The following is an 18,283-nucleotide window of genomic DNA, read 5'->3' as shown; positions in this document are numbered from 1 at the left end:
CCAAAGAATTTGCAGGCTACTTTGCACTGACCATTATTTTATCATTAATATTACTATCACTATTGTAGATGTTTTGATTTTTATGCTTGTTTCTGTATTTATCATCAAAAATAATTTCCCACATTAATCATAGCTCTTCTCTTCAGTGTTTGTCAGTTTCTGGTGGTGCAGCTCTGTGCTGCCTTCAGGAGAATGGGACATCAGAGTATCATCCATAAAACTTCACCCACATGGCATTTATTGTGCAAACCAGAGCTTTCGGCGGAAAAACAAAAGTTCCAGGTTCTTTTAATGCCATACAAATATGAGACAGAAACATGGATTATATCTTTATATAGACCCGTCTATTGATTATAGATTAATAGTTTTACTGGACAGAAATTACAAAGAACAAATCTGGTTCTTAATCAAATCCTAATGAGTCAAATTGAAAGTGTCATGGAGTCGTCAGCCTCATGACATTAACACCGACATGAAAAATAATATTAAAGAAATAAATATATCAAATCTAATTAAAAACATAAATAAGTGATCAGTTCTTTACTGTTATGGTCTGTAAGATATATTTATTCTCAGTACTAGATATGGTCTCAACAAACCCATGACATTTCAACAATATTATTTTACCTTTAATCTGGAAATAGTGTCTGTTTATTCTTGCCATACAGTTCTCTGTATTAATTATTGCTCAAAAGGTCTTGCCATACCAGTTTATTCCTCTGTATTTACTTTAGTTTCTTAGTTTATTCTTGCATTTTGTTCTTCATTCATTTCAATTTAGTTTCATTTGATTAATATTATCCTCTCTTGGTTTATTGCTATGTCCACTTTAGTTTCTTTCCTGTTGCTAGATTTATTTTATCGTTTATTGACCATCAGTAATCTTCACTCATCACCTGCTGCGCTGCCTAATCGTCATGTGTTTCACATCATGTGTTGATTTTTCACAGTTCAGCGTCGGACTCTCTGTTTTTATGCCATAATTCACATCTAGTTCGTTGCTCCGTTTTATGTTCCGCTTCTCCTGTTTCAGAGTTTTGCGCAATGTGCGCGTCTTTTTTTTTTAAGCCCCTAAGGTGCAGGGCGGTTAGGAAGCGTATCGATGGGGAAAAGGCAGACTGACATACATCTTTTAAAACAACGGAAACATTCTCTGCATTCTGATTATTGAAATTTGAAAGTGCTGTGTTGTTCTATCACCCCCGTTTCATACCGGACCACTTACAGCACCGGTGTTAACGCTATAAAATGAACGCCCTCTATCATGGTATCACCCATGGAGGGATTTCTTGATTTAAATGGGTTCATTTTTCAGAGGGACACACAGTGAGGGTATCATGATTTTAGCTACCAGTAGCAGGAGAACGGAGCTGCGCCAAGAAGCTAACAGAAGCTAACAAACACTGAATAGTAGAAGAGCTGCCATCGATACAGTTGCAGCCAAGCATGTTTTAATGTTACACAATACAGTTTTACCAAGTTGCTCAAAGTCTAAACTGGCATTGTTGTGCATTTAAGATGTAAAGTTTACCTTCGACCAAACGCCCCCCAAATCATCCCAGCGCCCCCCTTTTGTAAAAATGTCCGCCAGCGCCCCCTGCTGTCCTCTGAACGCCCCCTGGGGGGCGCTACCGCCCACGTTGAGAACTGTTGATGCAACTCCTCTGTATTTCTGAGTCCCAACAGGCCAGTTATTATTCTAACCTGTGATAAAGATGTGTAAAAACTCAAAAATCTAAGACATCCTATTTTGTTGCTTGTCGTTTTTTTGCTAAAGGAATGTTCACCTTGGTTTTGACATGTATGAAATGATAAATTACTTGTCTTTTTTTCTGTTACTTCTTATTCTGCAATGAATGCACTACAGAATTGGATGAATATTTGAAAAGTCTTAGAATTAACTCACCCTATTTCTTCATGTGAGCATTTCCATTCAATGACCACACAAACAAATGAAAAGTATGTATTTTAAACTAAGTGTAATAATTTGATTCCAGTGTAGTGAAGACGTTTCCTTTCAGCAATTAAAAAGCACATCAAGAAATCAAAAGATGCCCTTTGAAAAGTTTAAAGTAGATTTATTTATTTACTCAGTAGCTAAACGATAACAGGTAGACGGAGAACACGTGTATGTATCCCATGAGATGACAGGTTACTGCAATTTAAAACCTCCCTGAACAAAACAGCAACAAAGCCCTTAAAGCGTGAATTTCTATTGGTTGTCATGAGTTTGAATACCTCTAGAGCTCCTCCCTGTTCTTTTAAGGTGTGTTTGTTTTCGAACAGACGGGTTCGTCGTCATTTTCAGAAACATGCTACATTTAGAAAGGAATAGTCATTACTTGTATAAAAGAGGTTTTTTTATACAGTAAATGTAAGCAATTAAAATACCCCTACAATGATTTTTGAAAATGTATTTTTGGGCTAAAGCACGTTAATTTCTTTAACTCCGCGATAGTGCACCGGTAGGAGCTGGTACTTATAACCAGCGCTTCTGATCAACTGCATTCTGTTCCGCTTCCTGATTGGTCCGTTTGGCTCAAATTCTAGCCAATGAAAGCAAGGCGCAGGAGATTCAGATCCTCAGCTGAAAGCGCTTCCGACTGTGAAGCAACGCTGCTAAATTGGAATAAATATTCCAGAAAAGGCTACTCTCTACTGTCTAAACTGGATTTAACAGAGCGAAGCACACTAAGGTAAGACTAAATTTCGGCGTCTTCGAGCACAGAGCCGTTTCGAGGAAACCCCGCCCGTCATGCAAGCTCAGCCACAGAGACTCCCTTTTTTATGCGAGCGAGTTTAAATTAGCCTCTGTGCTAAAGCCGTGAAGAGGTTTTTTTCATTTTTTTTGCTTTGTTTTTGGTGTAAGTGCGCCATTTTATGCTTTCCTTGTGTGCAATCCAAACAGCAGCGGCGACTGGACAGTTGTTTTCGCGGGATAAAGGTGAACGAAGCTGCCATGCCTTTCACAAGAGGGAAGAAAAACAAAGAGGCTGCAGGGAACAAGGCATCCAGGGTGAATGGAGCAGCCTCGGAGAACCAGGTGAGGGGAATGGGCAACAGAAATCTCTCTTTAAGTCGCCAAACAAAGCATGCAACGAAACGGTGTGACCGTGCACGTACTACAACGATGCAATACATGCAAGAGGATTTGCATGATTTGTTGTGCTGCTTGTTTCAGGAAGAGGCCACTCAGGTGAAGCGGTCCTCGTCTCCTCCTCATGGAGCTCCCAAGAAGAGGACTGCCTTCATCGACATCACCAATGTGAGTTCTGCGTGTCTGTCTTTAGAAAAATATGGCAACTTGCGTAACTCGACCTGAAAAGTAGCATTAAAGCTAGGCGCAACATGTTGCCTAGAGGAGACGCAATGTATCAAGTATTGGCAATGGGAGTGGATGATTGGGGCAGCGAGGAGATCATTTCTACTATTTCTTTCTTTTTCTTTTTTTAGAAAAAATATTAAAATATTGTACCAAAACGGAATCCCTGTATTATGTCACATAAGTGCAAAGGTTGCCATCATTTGGTGCAACTTTCCTTGTTTGTGATGCACCAACTACAATGTAGTCTTTCACACAAGTTCTTTTTTTCCCCCTTTTTTGTGGTCCAGCTGTATGCTTTGATAAATGCTGCGTTCCAGTTACCTCGGAACTCTGAGCTACGTTTGACGTCAAACGCGATGTAACAGCGTCCCAGTTAAAAAGTCGCATTTTCAACGTGGCGCTGCCCAGAGATGATGTTCGCAGGACCTCTTACAAACATTTTAAGCTTTAACTTGATCAATTTGAAATTTTTCTTTTGCACACATGATTTTATTTATGCACTTTAAATATTACTTCTTGAAATTCTCATCCAATCTGTCTCCAGGCTCACAAGGTGACGATCAGCCTTCCAGGTAGGAAGAGGGATTCGGCGAAGAAAGTTGAAAAGAAGACCAACTCTGCCTCGGTGCTGTCAAAGAATCAAACAAACCTACAAAAGTACGTTTTAAAGATCTTCTGGGTTTATATTCCGTCGTTGTTCTTCTCGCTCGTTGCCTTCACCTCCCTGCCGCTCTCCTTCTGCAGGTCGTCATCCGTGAGCTCCGAGGGATCGCCGGCCGCGAAAGAGAGGTCCGACGTAGAGGAGAAGAAGAACGAGGAGCCGCAGAAGGATGACTCGTCTCTGGCAGAAGAACCTGTAGATGTTTCATCCCCTGCAGCCCGGGAAGTGCCGGCACACATCCAGAGGCAGCCTGTAAGAAGAGCAGTGCATTTCTAAAACTACGCTCACACAGCAGGTCTTGATGCTCGACTCCGAAAAGCGACATGCGTGCGCATGAGAACATTGACGTCACTCGGCAGCATTATTACTTTACGGAAGTAATAATGGACAGTCGTTTATGGATCCATTTTTAAAGTTTAATCAGTAATGGGAATTGACAATATTGTCACGAAATCATGACAAGATGAAGGAAGTTAATTGAAAAGCACAACTACTAGCAATGGTCTTGTGGAGCATCGACGGCAATGTCAGTGGAGAAGTCTGTTTGGATGTGGAGTCGGAGCCAACTGTGGTGGGATTGTGATGCGCTTCAGCGTCCATGAGTTCAGAATTATAATTTTCAGCTGCTGTTTATGTCCGGATTTACCGAGCCTGGCTTCTTCTGGTTCATAATAATTACACGTCTCATCAAGGGCATAAAAATGGGTTAAAATGCGACCTGACCATGCGAAGACTAGAAATGAGCCGTTCAGTTGGGGGTGGAAAAAGCCGCATTTGAGTCGGTCAGGGTTGCCTGCTGTGTGAACGTAGCCTAAAGTTGGCTAAAAGTAAGCCTCGTGTTTTAACTCCACATTCCTTGGACTTGTACAGATCCCAGAAGAGTTCGACATCGACTCTGATAACTCTGAAGACTGTTACATGTGTCCCGAGTATGCAAAGGATATCTTCGACTACCTTAAAAAGAGAGAGGTGAGGGAACTCTAGAAAGCCTTTAACATTGAGTTCTATGTTCCTTTTGTTGTTAGTTCAGCTCCATAATCCTCATTGTTCACTTTCAGGAAAAGTTTGTCCTTTCCAACTACATGGACAAGCAGCCCTACCTCAGCCCAGACATGAGGGCGATCCTGATCGATTGGCTGGTTGAAGTCCAGGTGATTTATTCAGCCAGTGTGTTTGTGGGAAAAGATCAAAGCATCTTCTGATCTAAGAAAAACATTTTGATAACTTGAACAGCGGTTGCCTGTCTGATCTCTTGATCGTGCTTTTTTTCTTTCCTCAACGTAGGAGAACTTTGAGCTGTTCCACGAGACCCTCTACTTGGCCGTGAAGTTGACAGACCACTACTTGTCAAAAGTCCCCATCCACAGGGATTTGTTGCAGCTTGTCGGTTCTACCGCCCTGCTGATCGCCTGCAAATTTGAGGTGAGAACTTTTTTTTTTTTTTTTTTTCCAGCTGGTTTGAAGTGACATTTCAGTTTGAACCGTTTTGAGTCTTTTCGTCGTCGGTTGCAGGAGCGCTGCCCGCCCCCCGTCGAGGATTTCCTCTACATCTGCGACGACGCTTACAAACGGCGCGAGCTCATCGGCATTGAAGCCAACATCCTGAAAACGCTGTCGTTCGACATCAACATTCCCATCCCGTATCGGTTCCTCAGACGCTACGCCAGGGTGGGTCAGCTTTAGTCGTAAATGATGTTTTTCAGCAGAGCAATTGAAGACGTCAGGTCTAACTTGGCGTAACCTTTTTTTTTGTCCCTTCTTCCCTGCAGTGTGTGAATGCTGGCATGGACACGCTGACTCTGGCTCGCTTCTTCTGTGAGATGAGTCTGATGGAGATCGACTTTGTGGAGGAGCGGGGCTCACGGCTGGCATCAGCCTGCCTGCTGATGGCGCTGGTCACCAAAAACCTGGGAGGATGGGTAAGTTACCTCTACCTGAAACAAGAACCTAAACCACAGCTGCTCTTGCTTTCACTTTTTTTGAATTGGTGATGGATTTCAGAGCAGAAATTGGCCCAAATTTTAACTGTACTTTTTTCTTTTCTTTAATGGGTTTCCCCTGTTTGGGCTTTTTTGATCACTAACTGAATCTTGTGCATGTAGATCAGCAATGAGGATTGGTAATTTCCTCCAATATGGAATATATTCAGAAGTTCACAGATGGGATGTGTCCAAACTCAGAGGCTGCGTCCTTCAAAGTCTGCATTTGAAAGCTGATTATGTATTGCCTTTCATATCAGTCAACATCGATTAATTTAAGTTTTTTTTTGTTTTAAAGATCTGAAATATTGACAAACTGGTGCTGCGATGCACAGTTTTGACTCCACTTCATTTTATTTTTAAGCAGTTTAGTTCTGAATTTTTTTTTGAAGGGCAATTTTGTTTGTGGACTTTATAATTTGTTTATGGGTTGAGTAATGTTTTATTTCCGTTTTTTAGATGGTTAAAATATTTTCCAGTTTCAATTATCATTGCTCTTTGCAAAATTAAAGTTTATTGACCTTTGACAGGGTCAACTTGACAGTATTACTTGACAATTGTTTTGAGACCATTATAATTTTTCACAATAAATTATCATCTAGGAAAAATTGTTATTGTGACAGACCTGCCTACATCCCCCAGAAAGCTGTGCGGTTTTGGATTGGAGTTCAGTGAAACTATTGAGCATTCCTATCGACATTAATACATGTCTGTCGTGTATTAATATTGGCATTTAGTTATATCCCAGCCCTACAATTTCATCAGTGATGCAACAAAGACTGCCCCAATATGAAGGCTCCTCCCAAAGCGTTCTTCTTTTCTCTGGATTTGAAGAACAAGTCTATCAGTAACAACCCAATGTATCCCAAGAGCCATTGCAGGCCGAACGGGAAACTTTTGTTCAACAAAATGGTGGACGAAGCGGGAGACGAGTACATCTTAGAAGTATATTAAAATCTAATATTACAAAGATAGAAGCTTATATTGGTTAAGTGGTGACAGTTTTTGCCAAAGTACTTTTACAATAGACTGCAAACATCTCATGAAATGTTAAACCCCAAAGCTGGATGTAACTTTTCCTCCGTGTTGTTGCTCCTGCAGTGCCCCATCCTGCAGTTCCACTCTGGCTATCAGGTGTCTGACTTCAAGCCTGTGGTCAGAAAACTCCACTCTATGCTTCAAGCTCCATCCGACGATAACCTGAAAACCATCCGGAACAAATACTCTCATAAGTAAGTCTGCAAACAAAAATACACTTAGAGATATTGCTGTTCTGAGCTGACAGGTTGAATAATCCAGAATAATTTATTTATTTCCCCCCAGGGTATTTTTTGAAGTAGCTTCTCTTCCTTTGGTTGACATTAATGTCTTGGAGAAAGCCTTGGCCTCTTCGTGAAGATGGAGAAATGCTCTAAAAGACTTAAGTTGAGTGAAGGCTCTCATTAGGACAAAAAAGTTGTACATAATTTAATGTTTAATATTTATATGTTGTCCAGTTTGTCTTCCGTGTGAAGTTGGCAATAAAACCAGTTCTCAAGGAGTGTTCTTAATGTGGGCATTGTTATTAACATGTTGAACTTATTTTATCAGTGGATTTTTTTTTTTTATATCTAGGTTTTTATAAGATCAGTGAAATTGTAATTCATTAGTAATCTGTAAACTCCTGTGTGTGTGTATACTTACTAATGAATTATGCACTGGCCCACAATTTTAAAAAATTGTTCACGTTAGCAGCTATGCATGCATTTCTGGTTGTACAGTGTTTATCATGTTAAGCTAATAATTTGTATAAAAGAACCAAATAATGCTATTCCTTTTTTTTTTTTTTTTTTTTGTCATGCTGTTATGCAAAGTTTTAAAATAAAGAAATGTTTTACCCTTTACTCCAATGAATGATTATTTCACTTTTATTTAGACATTTACCGATTATTTCATTGCGTTTTAGTGACTTAGAGTTGCAAGTTTAATTTCTGGTGACTGTAATTCTTCTTTTTGACCACTAGAGGTCGGTGTCGCAACATGAATGATTTTGTATGTTTTCTGACTGACGGGATCACAAAGGACTGGGAAAGAAACTTGGGAGGTAAAGGACTTGTTGCATAAATACAAACTTATTGGATGTAAAAATGATACAAAGACTTAAAGATTCACACTAGTTGAGTTTGGCCTCATTTATCCAGAGGACATTTTGTTTGTCCCACAATTGGCTTTCACCAACAGAACTAAGACTGGTCCTCAACAGACGTTGGCGCTTGGTAGCTAAAATTATTTAAAAACATTAATTTGCTCCTGTGTCTTTATTTACTTTTTTAAACAATTCAGTGTTTCAGCCAAACTCAAATTCTGAGGCAGAAGACTATATTCTCAAGACTACAACCTGACATTTGTCTTTTACACATTGTAGAAATGTGAGTAAAAGGTTGGACTGAAGGTTGTTTGCACCTATATAGCCATTCTGGTGCATTTTTGGTATTTGCAGTGTGAACATAACCAACTCGTGGGTCATTAAGACAAGATTCTGCAGTGTACCACTTTGTCTCTTGGGACTCGAGCTTGACATGCCTGATCTGAGTTAATTGTAGCTCTGGCTGTATGCTTAGGGTGATCTTACAGCTGAAAAGTAGACATCTGTTCTGCCTACTGCGTAAGTGTTTTCACACTTAAATAGCAGAGCTGGTTCGATTGGGTACCGGAATTGCAATGTTTGCTACATTTCCAACTGGTGCAGTTGGCTTTCACACTGCACAATGTGAAATGATCCAAACTAATTGAGAAACCTTTTTACCTCCTTTTTAACTGGCGGGGCTGCACCAAAAGCTACTGAAAGAAACAAAACAACCTCTGAAGAAGACCCTGAGCGCAACTTCATGAAATATAAACAAAAATGGTTAGATTTTATTTTCAGATTTCAATAGTTTGTCTTTGACATTTGTCTTTGGCAAAGACCACAAGTCATTTCTCCCGTTAGCGTTGCTCTCATGTTTTAGCTGTATTTACCCAGAATGCCCTGCGCTGCACTTCTCTTGCTGCTTTTGAAGCGGTCTCCGGTCCGCTTGCATTCGCATTCAAACTGCACCAGAGTTCACTTCAACTGAACCAACACTGAGATTTTTATGCGGACCGGAGTTTGCCTTTTCTTTTTTTACGCATCAAAGTTTCACACACCTCCTCAAACGAACCGGACCCTCTAAATGAACTAGAGTTTGGTTAAATTGGACCAAACAGGTTGGCGTGAATGCACCCTTAAGTATTCAACAGTATTGCTAAGAAGTTTTATTTCAGGATTGCCCTGTGTTTAGCCAAAAATATAAAAATAAATGAAAATAGAAAAACCCACCATCAGTTCTTTTTTTTCTACTTAAATTTAAGTAAATCAAGCCCAGCCCCTCCCCTGGCAATCCTTGGAGCTCCACCCACTTCATTATGCTAAGTTTGTTCAGCTGTGGTTTTTACTGCTACGCAATGGCTGCTGATGGGAAAGGAAAAAAATATTTACATAACTTGTGTCCATGCATCTTTTTTTTCCTCAGAGCTTCGTTTTATTTTTGTTTACAGTGTCCTTGTGGTATTACCAAAGAAAGTTGTAGTTTGTGGGAATAAATTTAGGAAGGAGTCCTTTGAAAACTACCAACAGCTCATGACGGGATTCAGACTTCGACTGAAGGAAGATTCAGCTCCCACTGTTGGTCACAAATCTACAAATTATGGTGGTGTAAGTACGAAAATATGTCGTGTGTTTTCTATTATCCGGCGGGATGTTTTATCATTTAGCACAAGCTAACGCTGAACATAGCCTTTGCTAGCTAGGCCTATGTCTCACGTCATGTTACTCACGCATTCACTGTTTGTGTCATGGCGCACTGCTTTCAAGCGAAGCAGAATCCTCAGTGTTTTAATTAATGACGACATAAATGTGCGTCAAATCCGCAGCGTTCAGTGGTTGTGGCTTGAAAGTTGTTCAGGAGGCTCCACCATAGACATAATATAAGAATAGATGCCTCAAGGACTGCTCTCGCCTATTGTAACTGATGGGATTTAGGGCGGCCATCTTGGAGCGGTCGGCCGCTCCACTCCGCTTTATGTTTGGAAGGCACAATGACATATCGGCGCATTTAATCGATCATAATACGCATTATTGTTACTTAAAACCTTATTCAAATAGCTCTATCAAAGCTACATTTATAAACAATTGTATTTTTAAGTATTTTTTTTAATTGTATTGATGCATACTGCAGCATATTTAAATATGCTTAGTGGGGAAAACAATAGAATAGGAATAAAATGTCCTGATATTGATGTAATATTGATGTATGACGAGCATTTTACAAAGCACACAGCCGTTAATAATTTATTTAATTATTTAGTAATATCAATACATATTTATATAAACAGACCAAATAAATAATGATTAATACTGAATAATATATATTAGATACATGTTTATGTGACCTTGGTTACAGCTCTAGATCCTCTTTTTACCAGATCACACAGATAAGTTTGTAAAAATGGACAGAGGCACTGCTGCAGATTACAGTTCATTGAATTCACAAATTTTAGCAAAAATAGTCACAATTTATTTGATTCTACCAAGTGACCACTCTAAAGGTGGGAGTCTATGCTGGCCCTGGGATCCTGAAAGCTGAAAAAATAATTAAAACTCAATTAGATAAAATTAGACTGTTTGGGGGAGGAATAATAATAAAGAAAACACAAATACAACTAAATACATTCAAGTGTTCCCCAACAAAAGCACACTCACACAAAAATTCCTGGTGAATACAAAGAAAAGAAAAGCTCCCCTTCCACTAGTCTCAATCTAGATAAAACAGCCTATGACCCAAGGACAGCATAGGTCCCAGTTTAAAACAAGCCAGAGGGCTTCAATAGAAACTCCCTTTTCCTAAAGGTCTATTAAACCAAAACAAGAAAAGTTCTTTTAATCAACAACCATCTAAAAGTAAGTAAACTAAAACAAAACGAAAAAAAAAATGAAATTGAAACGGTAGCAGGCCAACCTACACACAAAAGAAATCAAGTTAGACAAGAACATTAACCAGCCAGATAAATCATAAGAAACGGCCCTTACCTTCTCTAAAGTGAAACCAGTAAACGGCGCTCTTGACGTCACTCTGTAAGTGCGTTTCCTATAACAATCAGTGGCAGAATCAGACAAATTCTAATCCCACCTCGCGATCAATGTTAAACATACCTCTGTACAAATCATCAGCCTGCATCTGATCTCCTCAGCGATCTACCTGCTTTTAAATGTAAATGCCGATTACCTGTCTCCCTAACAAGCCAGCTGCGCTCTGTCACAGCGTCTTCCATATATGGGCAAGAGGAAGAGGGCGCAGCAGCACACATTCAGGGGGACAATATGCCCCGGCTACTTTTATATAAACATATATTTAATTATTCATTGGCTGTTTTCCAGCCGACGAGTTCTAGCTTCAGAGATTCAGCAGCTGAGATTTAGTCCAAAATCTGATGCGAGATTCATCCGTGCTGCAGTGAATCCGTCTCTCTTTAAAGATATTTCCCACTTCTTATTCACATCGTGTCTTTATGAAACCTTCAAAACAATAACGGAAGATTTGGGATGTATCTTACGTTTGACAGAGTGAAAGAATTGCATATAAATAATAGTCTTTACCAGCTGTATAAACTTTGCTGGTGAATGTTATAACACGTAATGTAAGTTTTATAATATGTTACATTATTTCATTTCTAATGTAAGCTCTTCTAGGTCAGTGTTGGATAATATATATATATATATATATATATATATATATATTTTTTTAAGATTTACGGAATCTCGGTTAGCCTTCGTAACGGGGGCTTAACCCCGGTATTACACCAAGCACTATAGCTAATATTAGCTGGTATCTCACCGGTGGACATAAATACAGTAAAGTAATAATCTAATCACAAAAAATGCACAATAATATGTCCATCTTACTTTTGAAATGTTGTCTGTTGAGCCCTCATATCAATAGTCCGTCGATCCGAACAACAATATCCCTCAGTGCTGAGGCATCTTATGCTGTTTTGGTTGAGCAAAGTAGGAGGGACGACCGCTCCAAGATGGCCGCCTTATTTCTTGCGCAAGAGCAGCCAATGCAGGGTCTACTCTTATATTATCTTTACTTCCGGGTCAACAACTTATGGTTGTGCCAATGTCGCCATTTTCACTTGTCTGAGGTACTAATGTAAGCCCTGAATTGGGAGTGCTTGTCCTATTTTCAGATGAGAAGATGGTTTTTACTCTGTTAAATTAAGAGGAAAATGCCTTATAGCCAAACCTTGCTTTGATCTTTTTCGTGACTTTCATGGTGTGTTCCCCGGTCTCCCTGAAACTTTTTTTGTCTTGTCTTTGTGGCCATAAATTGCAGAATGCCATGCAAAAAGGCTTATTTTACATATAAAAACTGTCTGAAAATGCATTCCATTTTACAAAATCAAACTCTTTGTCCAGGTTTCTTTGGTGTTAGTGAAAGAGAGAAAAAGTAAGACAACTTCATTGACTTGCATCACACCAGCAAGTACCAGCTACACCACAGAGCTCTTGTCTGACCTCTAGTTTTGTTTGAAGGTCTATTATGGACACGGCGCACATTAAAAACTTCAGGATGCGGATATCCGCCAGTTCAATTCAGTGGCAATCATCTCCCACAAACGCGCATAAAGCTTCACCTGCTGCTTCTGCTCCCGTAGCCGTCTGAGCTCATTTTCCCCACCGTCATTCTCTCGATCAATTAAAGTGATTGATTGGCCGCATTGTGTGTGTGTGTGCGCATTCTGTCCCCCCCACTTCTCTCAGAGCAACGATCCCAATAACACCCTCTGATTAAAGTGTGCTGGTGCAGATAGTGCCCATCCCGCTGGGCTGGATAAGGATCTGAACCGCTGCTGCCAAACTGCATATGAGCTATTGATCAGAGTCTGGAGGGGAAACCAGCTTTCTCCCCGCTAAGATCTGCTCAGTCAGGAAGACCTGGTAGTTCTGTTCAAGTTTGTTCCTCTTTATGACAGAGTATTAGGGTCATGTCATCAAATTACATGGTAAAATATTTATGTTGAGAAAAAAGTCAATGATAAAAGAATAAAGTAATATTTTTAGATAGGTTGTACAAGAAAAATCAAAATAAGAGAATGTAGTCAGTTTTTCGAGAATAGTCATATTTGCAAAAAAGTCATAAGTCTAAATAATTTAAGAATAAATATTTTTTGACTAGTTGTACCAGAAAAAACGTCAAAATGAGAGTAGAGTTGAATTGATACGAGAAAAAAGGCGTACGTGAGAAGTTGAAATTTTTCGAGAACATATTTCAACTTCTTTTCTTAGAATGGCACCAATACTCCATCATACATCTTTGAAGATTTAACATAATTATGAAAGTATATTCACTCTAAATATAGGAGATCCAGTTTTTATCACTTAGCTGGCAGATCAACAGACTAAAAGTTCCTAACTTCCCATCATCTCATACGCTTTGTTTTCACTGCCAATCCCTTCCTCACTTCCTCATCGGCGTGTCCCGCCTGCTCTCTCTCTCTCTCTCTCTCTCTCTCTCTCTCTCTCTCTTTCAAGGATTCAGTTGGACTAATTGGATCTACAAGCGTCTTTATCTGTGAGAACCTTTGAGTCTCTTTCTTTGTAAATCTTCAATCGGCCAAGTCGGCTAATTACAGGAACGTTTTAGAGGGATGTTTGGCTGTGAGCGCGCCGTGATTAAGCTCCTTAGCAAGTGGAGCTCGTTTTGGGTTTATCTATCCTCCATTTTAGTTGCTGCCATCAAGCTTGCAGTGAACTTTAATACAGATCTACATTTAAAATTGGCTCAGTTGAACTGAAAGGGCGGCTTACAGGGCAGGAAAGCAATATTTTTTTGTTTTCTCAGGGTTTTACAGTGATTTCACATCAGGAGTTTAGACGTTCTAGCTACGGTTTTCAGATAATCCCTTTAGGGGCAACAGGCTTGCAAGTGAAATTATTGAAGAATGAGGAGTTTATAATCTGTCTATAGAACGCATTACTGTTAAATGACAGAATAATAGGATGGAGAGTCTAGTAAGGGTTAAATAAACTGTTTACTAAAATAGAACAAATGTATGAAGCCAATGCAGCCAAGTAAATAAATTAGAAGAAAGGTTCTCAAACTTCCCCATGACATATATATATATGTTTACATATAGTTTCACTTTATTTGTCTGGAACAATGTTTTGGTTTAGTTAAATGCATTTTTTGACGTTCTTAGGCTCATATGTCCAAAGAACAACATTGTAGAAACCCCTCTTACTGTATTTTAGTCTTCAGTTTTAGTCGTTTTTTTATTGACTCTCTTAATATAGATAACATTAATATTAAACATCCATATGTCCAAATATATTTGAAAACACAGAGTTTGCCAAATGATTGAAAAGCACATGCTAAGTTAAAGAATTTCACAAAGATCGTTTAGTTGAGATTGTATTTAATGTGAATGAGAGCTATACTGCTTTAAAAGAAACATATCTGCGTGACAAGGGATTCATTTCTACTTTGGGATTTCACAAAAATATGTCAGACATGAACTTATTTAGATTTTTAGAGTGGGGCGCAAACAACATTACTTATTTGGCACATAGCATCATATCGGTAGTAAACAAGGTGAACAAATGATAGTGAGGTATACCAGGGCAGAAGTTTAATGTATTATTTATTTGTTCATCTTCTCTAGAGGCTCATCCTCTACTGCCAATTCTGCTCTGTATATGTATTATTTTTGAAACGGTGACATTGATTTTAGTAGAGGGACTTCAAACCTGCAAATATCTCTTTGGCCAGATTTTCTGTAAATTAAGGAAACCATATCGATCAGTCTATCAAAGCAAGAAATCCTTGCTGCCTTTAAAACTTGCAAAACAAATACAGAGATTGTCAAAGAAGAAGAAAGGAGAGAAAAATGTTGCCGTTAGCAATGGAAAGGGATCCATAGGAGGTATACGAACGAACAAGAAACAATGCTGACTGGATGTTGGGGAGAGTCTGATTCAGAGTTGAAAAGTAGCAAGGAAATGATGCACTAAAAAGAAATCTGGGAGGCAGTGTTGAAAACAAAGGAGATTCTGTGAGTTGCTGTCTATCACGGGAACATAGCATGTGTTTCCTGTGCGATAAGAGAATCTAGTAAGGGTTAAACAAGCTGTTTAATAAGAGCATCTTTGAACCTGAAGTGTAAAGGTTTTCAATAATGCTGCTGACTTCTAGCAAAAAATGCGACCTGTTGGGTCTTCTTGATGTTGAGAACTTTTTGTTTGAGTGTTTTTACATTCATTGCTTTGATCACTTTTGTTTTTGATGTAATGGCCTCTCAAGGGTTACAAGAAATGGACATGATCCAACCTTAGTGATTGCCTTAGACTGCTAGAACCAACAGCAGGGGCGAGGTTGGATCTAATCACTTGGCTTTAGGAGATGCTTGGCACTTGGGTGACTTTTTAATTTCCAACATAATTCTTTTTATTGATATACATTTCAGGGCAATTCTCCCAGGAAGCAGGCAAAACTTGACTTGGAAAACAATGGCTTGTGCAAGGAAGATGAGACCGAGTGAGAGTTGGAGTTGTTAAGGTAGGTACGACCTTACTTTTTGAGCCAAAGTTGGACTCAAGTCATGATAGATACTGCCAAGGATGACAAATTACGTAAAAAACATTCACCATCTTTAGGACTAGAATTCGTACAAATCAATGGAAAGATTAAGATTTATTAACATAATTGAGGGACATCAAAATTGACTGTTTCATTATGGCTATTGACTTTTTTGTTGGAAAAAGTTTCTTGGGAGGGAGAGGATGGGAGTTTTTTTTTAGTTGATCCAATCAGCTGCCTAGTTCAGATCTTCTTAATGTTGCTCTTTTGTTAATAGACTAGTTCTTGTATTGGAATCTTGTGCAGATAATGCAGGGTGATTCATAAAAAGTCTTGAAATGTCTCAAATTAATTTTAAAGAAATAAGTTGGCCTTAAATATGTAAGCCACAGGTCTTAAATTTTGTCTTGGCAGGACTATTTAATCATATATTCTATGTATTTTCTTTTCTGATGGAACTTTTCTGTCAGGCAAAAGGTTGAGTCACACTCAAACCTCTTTATTGTAGCTAGCTAGATATCCATTTTTGTATCTACTTTGGTGCAAATTTATCGCCAGGTGGATGGATGAAATTTGTATATTTCTTTGGTGATATAGGTCTGAAATTTAATTCATAATGGACTTAAAAAGTCTTAAATTTAAGTTGGTGAAGCCTGCAGAAACCCTGTAATTTATTCTGAATCCCACTTTGAACTCATTACTTTGCTGTTTGCTCCTTCCAACTTCCAATCGTTAAACTTCTTCTCTCGCCAGTCGCTACAGACCTACGTTTCGTTCAGTTTTGCTTCCTTGGAATGCAAAGAAGATTTGCAAGCCAAAACCTAGACACCTCTTATTGTCTCTTTGCCTTTCAGTGTGTCTCTCCTGTTGCTCACTGGTATACAGTGTGTTTCAAGTCTGCTCGTAATCGTCCGCTTTCTCTGTCTGCTAATTGTCTTGGCTCTGCCGCAATGTCATTAGCATTTCCCCACTGCGCGGATAGGAAAGGGCAACCGGCCCCCTGTCCGAGAAGTGAAGGATTGAGCAAAAAAAGACGAAGTGGGGTTTTGAGAAAGCAGATGAGCCCAAACAATAGCGCTTCTAGGATTTGGCTGGCGCTGTGGACTGTGATTATGTGTGTACATGTGCGGTTATTTGAGGTAGATGTTCGGGAATATGAGTGGAGAAAGCAGAAATGCAGAGATAGACAGTGTGTATATCATCGGAGACAATGGTGTTTCTGTGTTTTACAATGTAAACAAGTATCTTAAAAGGTCAATGAAATTGATCAAAGTGCGGCAAGTCAAGTTCCCAGAATAAAAGTGCATCCACTTTAATAATTGCAATGTTAAACAGAATTAATGTACAAGTTGGCATATCTTTACCTGAAATCCTCAGCCATCTGTTTTTGACATCCGTCTTTATTTTTCTAATAGGTAAAGTTGATGTACGAATTTACTGTATGTCCAGCAGACACCCTGCTTGGTCAGCAGGTATGCAACAAATGGAGGCACTGTGACGTCTTTGAATCGGAACTCATAAATAGGTTTATGTTGGACTAAACCACAAGGCCCAGCCTTTGTTTCTCTACAGTTTCTTCATTAAACCACTTTTATTATATATTGACCACTGAACACTGGAAACACCCTAGAGATGCTCTGACTTAGTATCAGTCTGACCCAGTATATCTCGCTGTAGGAAAAATAAACTGCTATTCACAGTTAAAACCAGACATTTACTTCAACAGTAATATAGACACAATTTTTCACTTTCTCACATTAAATTAAGAAACACAAAAATATTTGCCTTTCACCCAACGGGTTCCAAGAGTATTTATACATCATGTATGACCTGTTTACATCCATAGTAACAGTTTGCACAATAAAACTCAATTTAGAAAATCTCTCCATCCAAACAATTGCATATTTTGTAAGAAAAACAATGAAATGCCAATCTTTGGTCAGCAGATGGCGATAAAGTAAAGAGCATGTGGGCAATGGAAATGCAACAAACTTAGCTGGTGACTATCAAACAGTTTTGATGTCATTTAGAGTTTACTCTGTCTTATCTGTAAGAATTAACAAAGTTCATAGCAACAAGAGATGAAAAGTTTTTGATAAAAGTTTAAAAAGAAGTTCTATTATGATTATCCCTTGTAGTAGAGAAGACCTTATTGAGTCTTCAAATGTATACATCTACATCAGATCAGACAAAGCAAGTCTGGGAAAGTGCATGATTGGTTTTGTGTGTCCTTTCATTGCCTTTCCAAGAAAACAGAGGTCACTTAGTGAAACCCGTTTCATTTTCCCAGTTTTCAGGCAACAGGCCAAATGTGCAAAATGCCTTTGATGCTCTGAGTCGTGGAGGAAATTTCTCAATTTACCAGTCAGTCTTCAATTCAGTTCCTACAGATGGTTAGTGACGGAGAGAATGGGTTTGGAGATGCATGAAAGCACCAAGTTGAAGTTGTTCTCTGAACTTTCTTTGCATGCTGGGTCATGGCCTCATCGATTTAAGAGGAGCTCTATTCACACTCTGCAGAGATGCTAAAGACGGTCGAGGCTTTCAGGAGTTTTGTGGCTAAATATAAACGTAAACTTTTAAAGCATAGATCTAAAGAGGAAGGGTTAAAGATCCTTTCTAAGCTGTGATTGAAACCTTACTTTCATTTAAGTAGGGGAAAAAAATGTTACCAAGAAAGTCC

At 39.0% G+C, this 18,283-nt stretch overlaps 1 protein-coding gene across 2 annotated transcripts; it reads left to right on the top strand.

Annotated features, from left to right (window-relative positions):
* The first annotated feature begins 2,449 nt into the window (after positions 1-2,449).
* On the top strand, positions 2,450-7,515 carry ccnb3 (cyclin B3). Of its 2 annotated transcripts, none has more exons than XM_008435338.2 (12): positions 2,450-2,696; positions 2,912-3,043; positions 3,182-3,265; positions 3,870-3,982; positions 4,070-4,238; positions 4,857-4,955; positions 5,045-5,137; positions 5,271-5,408; positions 5,499-5,654; positions 5,756-5,905; positions 7,067-7,197; positions 7,289-7,515. In XM_008435338.2, the coding sequence occupies exons 2-12, from the start codon at positions 2,960-2,962 to the stop codon at positions 7,359-7,361; spliced, it is 1,290 nt and encodes a 429-aa protein (XP_008433560.1). In that variant the 5' UTR covers positions 2,450-2,696; positions 2,912-2,959; the 3' UTR covers positions 7,362-7,515. The 2 variants fall into 2 exon arrangements, with proteins under 2 accessions (XP_008433560.1, XP_008433559.1); XM_008435337.2 differs by having other exon boundaries at positions 2,451-2,696; positions 2,909-3,043.
* Positions 7,516-18,283: the final 10,768 nt, after the last annotated feature.

Source organism: Poecilia reticulata, chromosome 18, assembly GCF_904066995.2.
Source record: "Poecilia reticulata chromosome 18, P_reticulata-male-v2, whole genome shotgun sequence".
Taxonomy (NCBI): domain Eukaryota; kingdom Metazoa; phylum Chordata; class Actinopteri; order Cyprinodontiformes; family Poeciliidae; genus Poecilia; species Poecilia reticulata.
The sequence above is the reverse complement of the archived record's forward strand: the minus strand, read 5'-3'. Positions and strand labels throughout refer to the sequence as shown.

What these genes read in the sequence shown, in the direction of transcription:
- ccnb3 (XM_008435338.2), top strand. Translation starts at nt 2,960, where the DNA reads ATGCCTTTCACAAGAGGGAAGAAAAACAAAGAGGCTGCAGGGAACAAG. An exon ending in CACACATCCAGAGGCAGCCT is followed by an intron (nt 4,239 to 4,856) that starts GTAAGAAGAGCA and finishes GGACTTGTACAG; the next exon opens with ATCCCAGAAGAGTTCGACAT. An exon ending in ACTACCTTAAAAAGAGAGAG is followed by an intron (nt 4,956 to 5,044) that starts GTGAGGGAACTC and finishes GTTCACTTTCAG; the next exon opens with GAAAAGTTTGTCCTTTCCAA.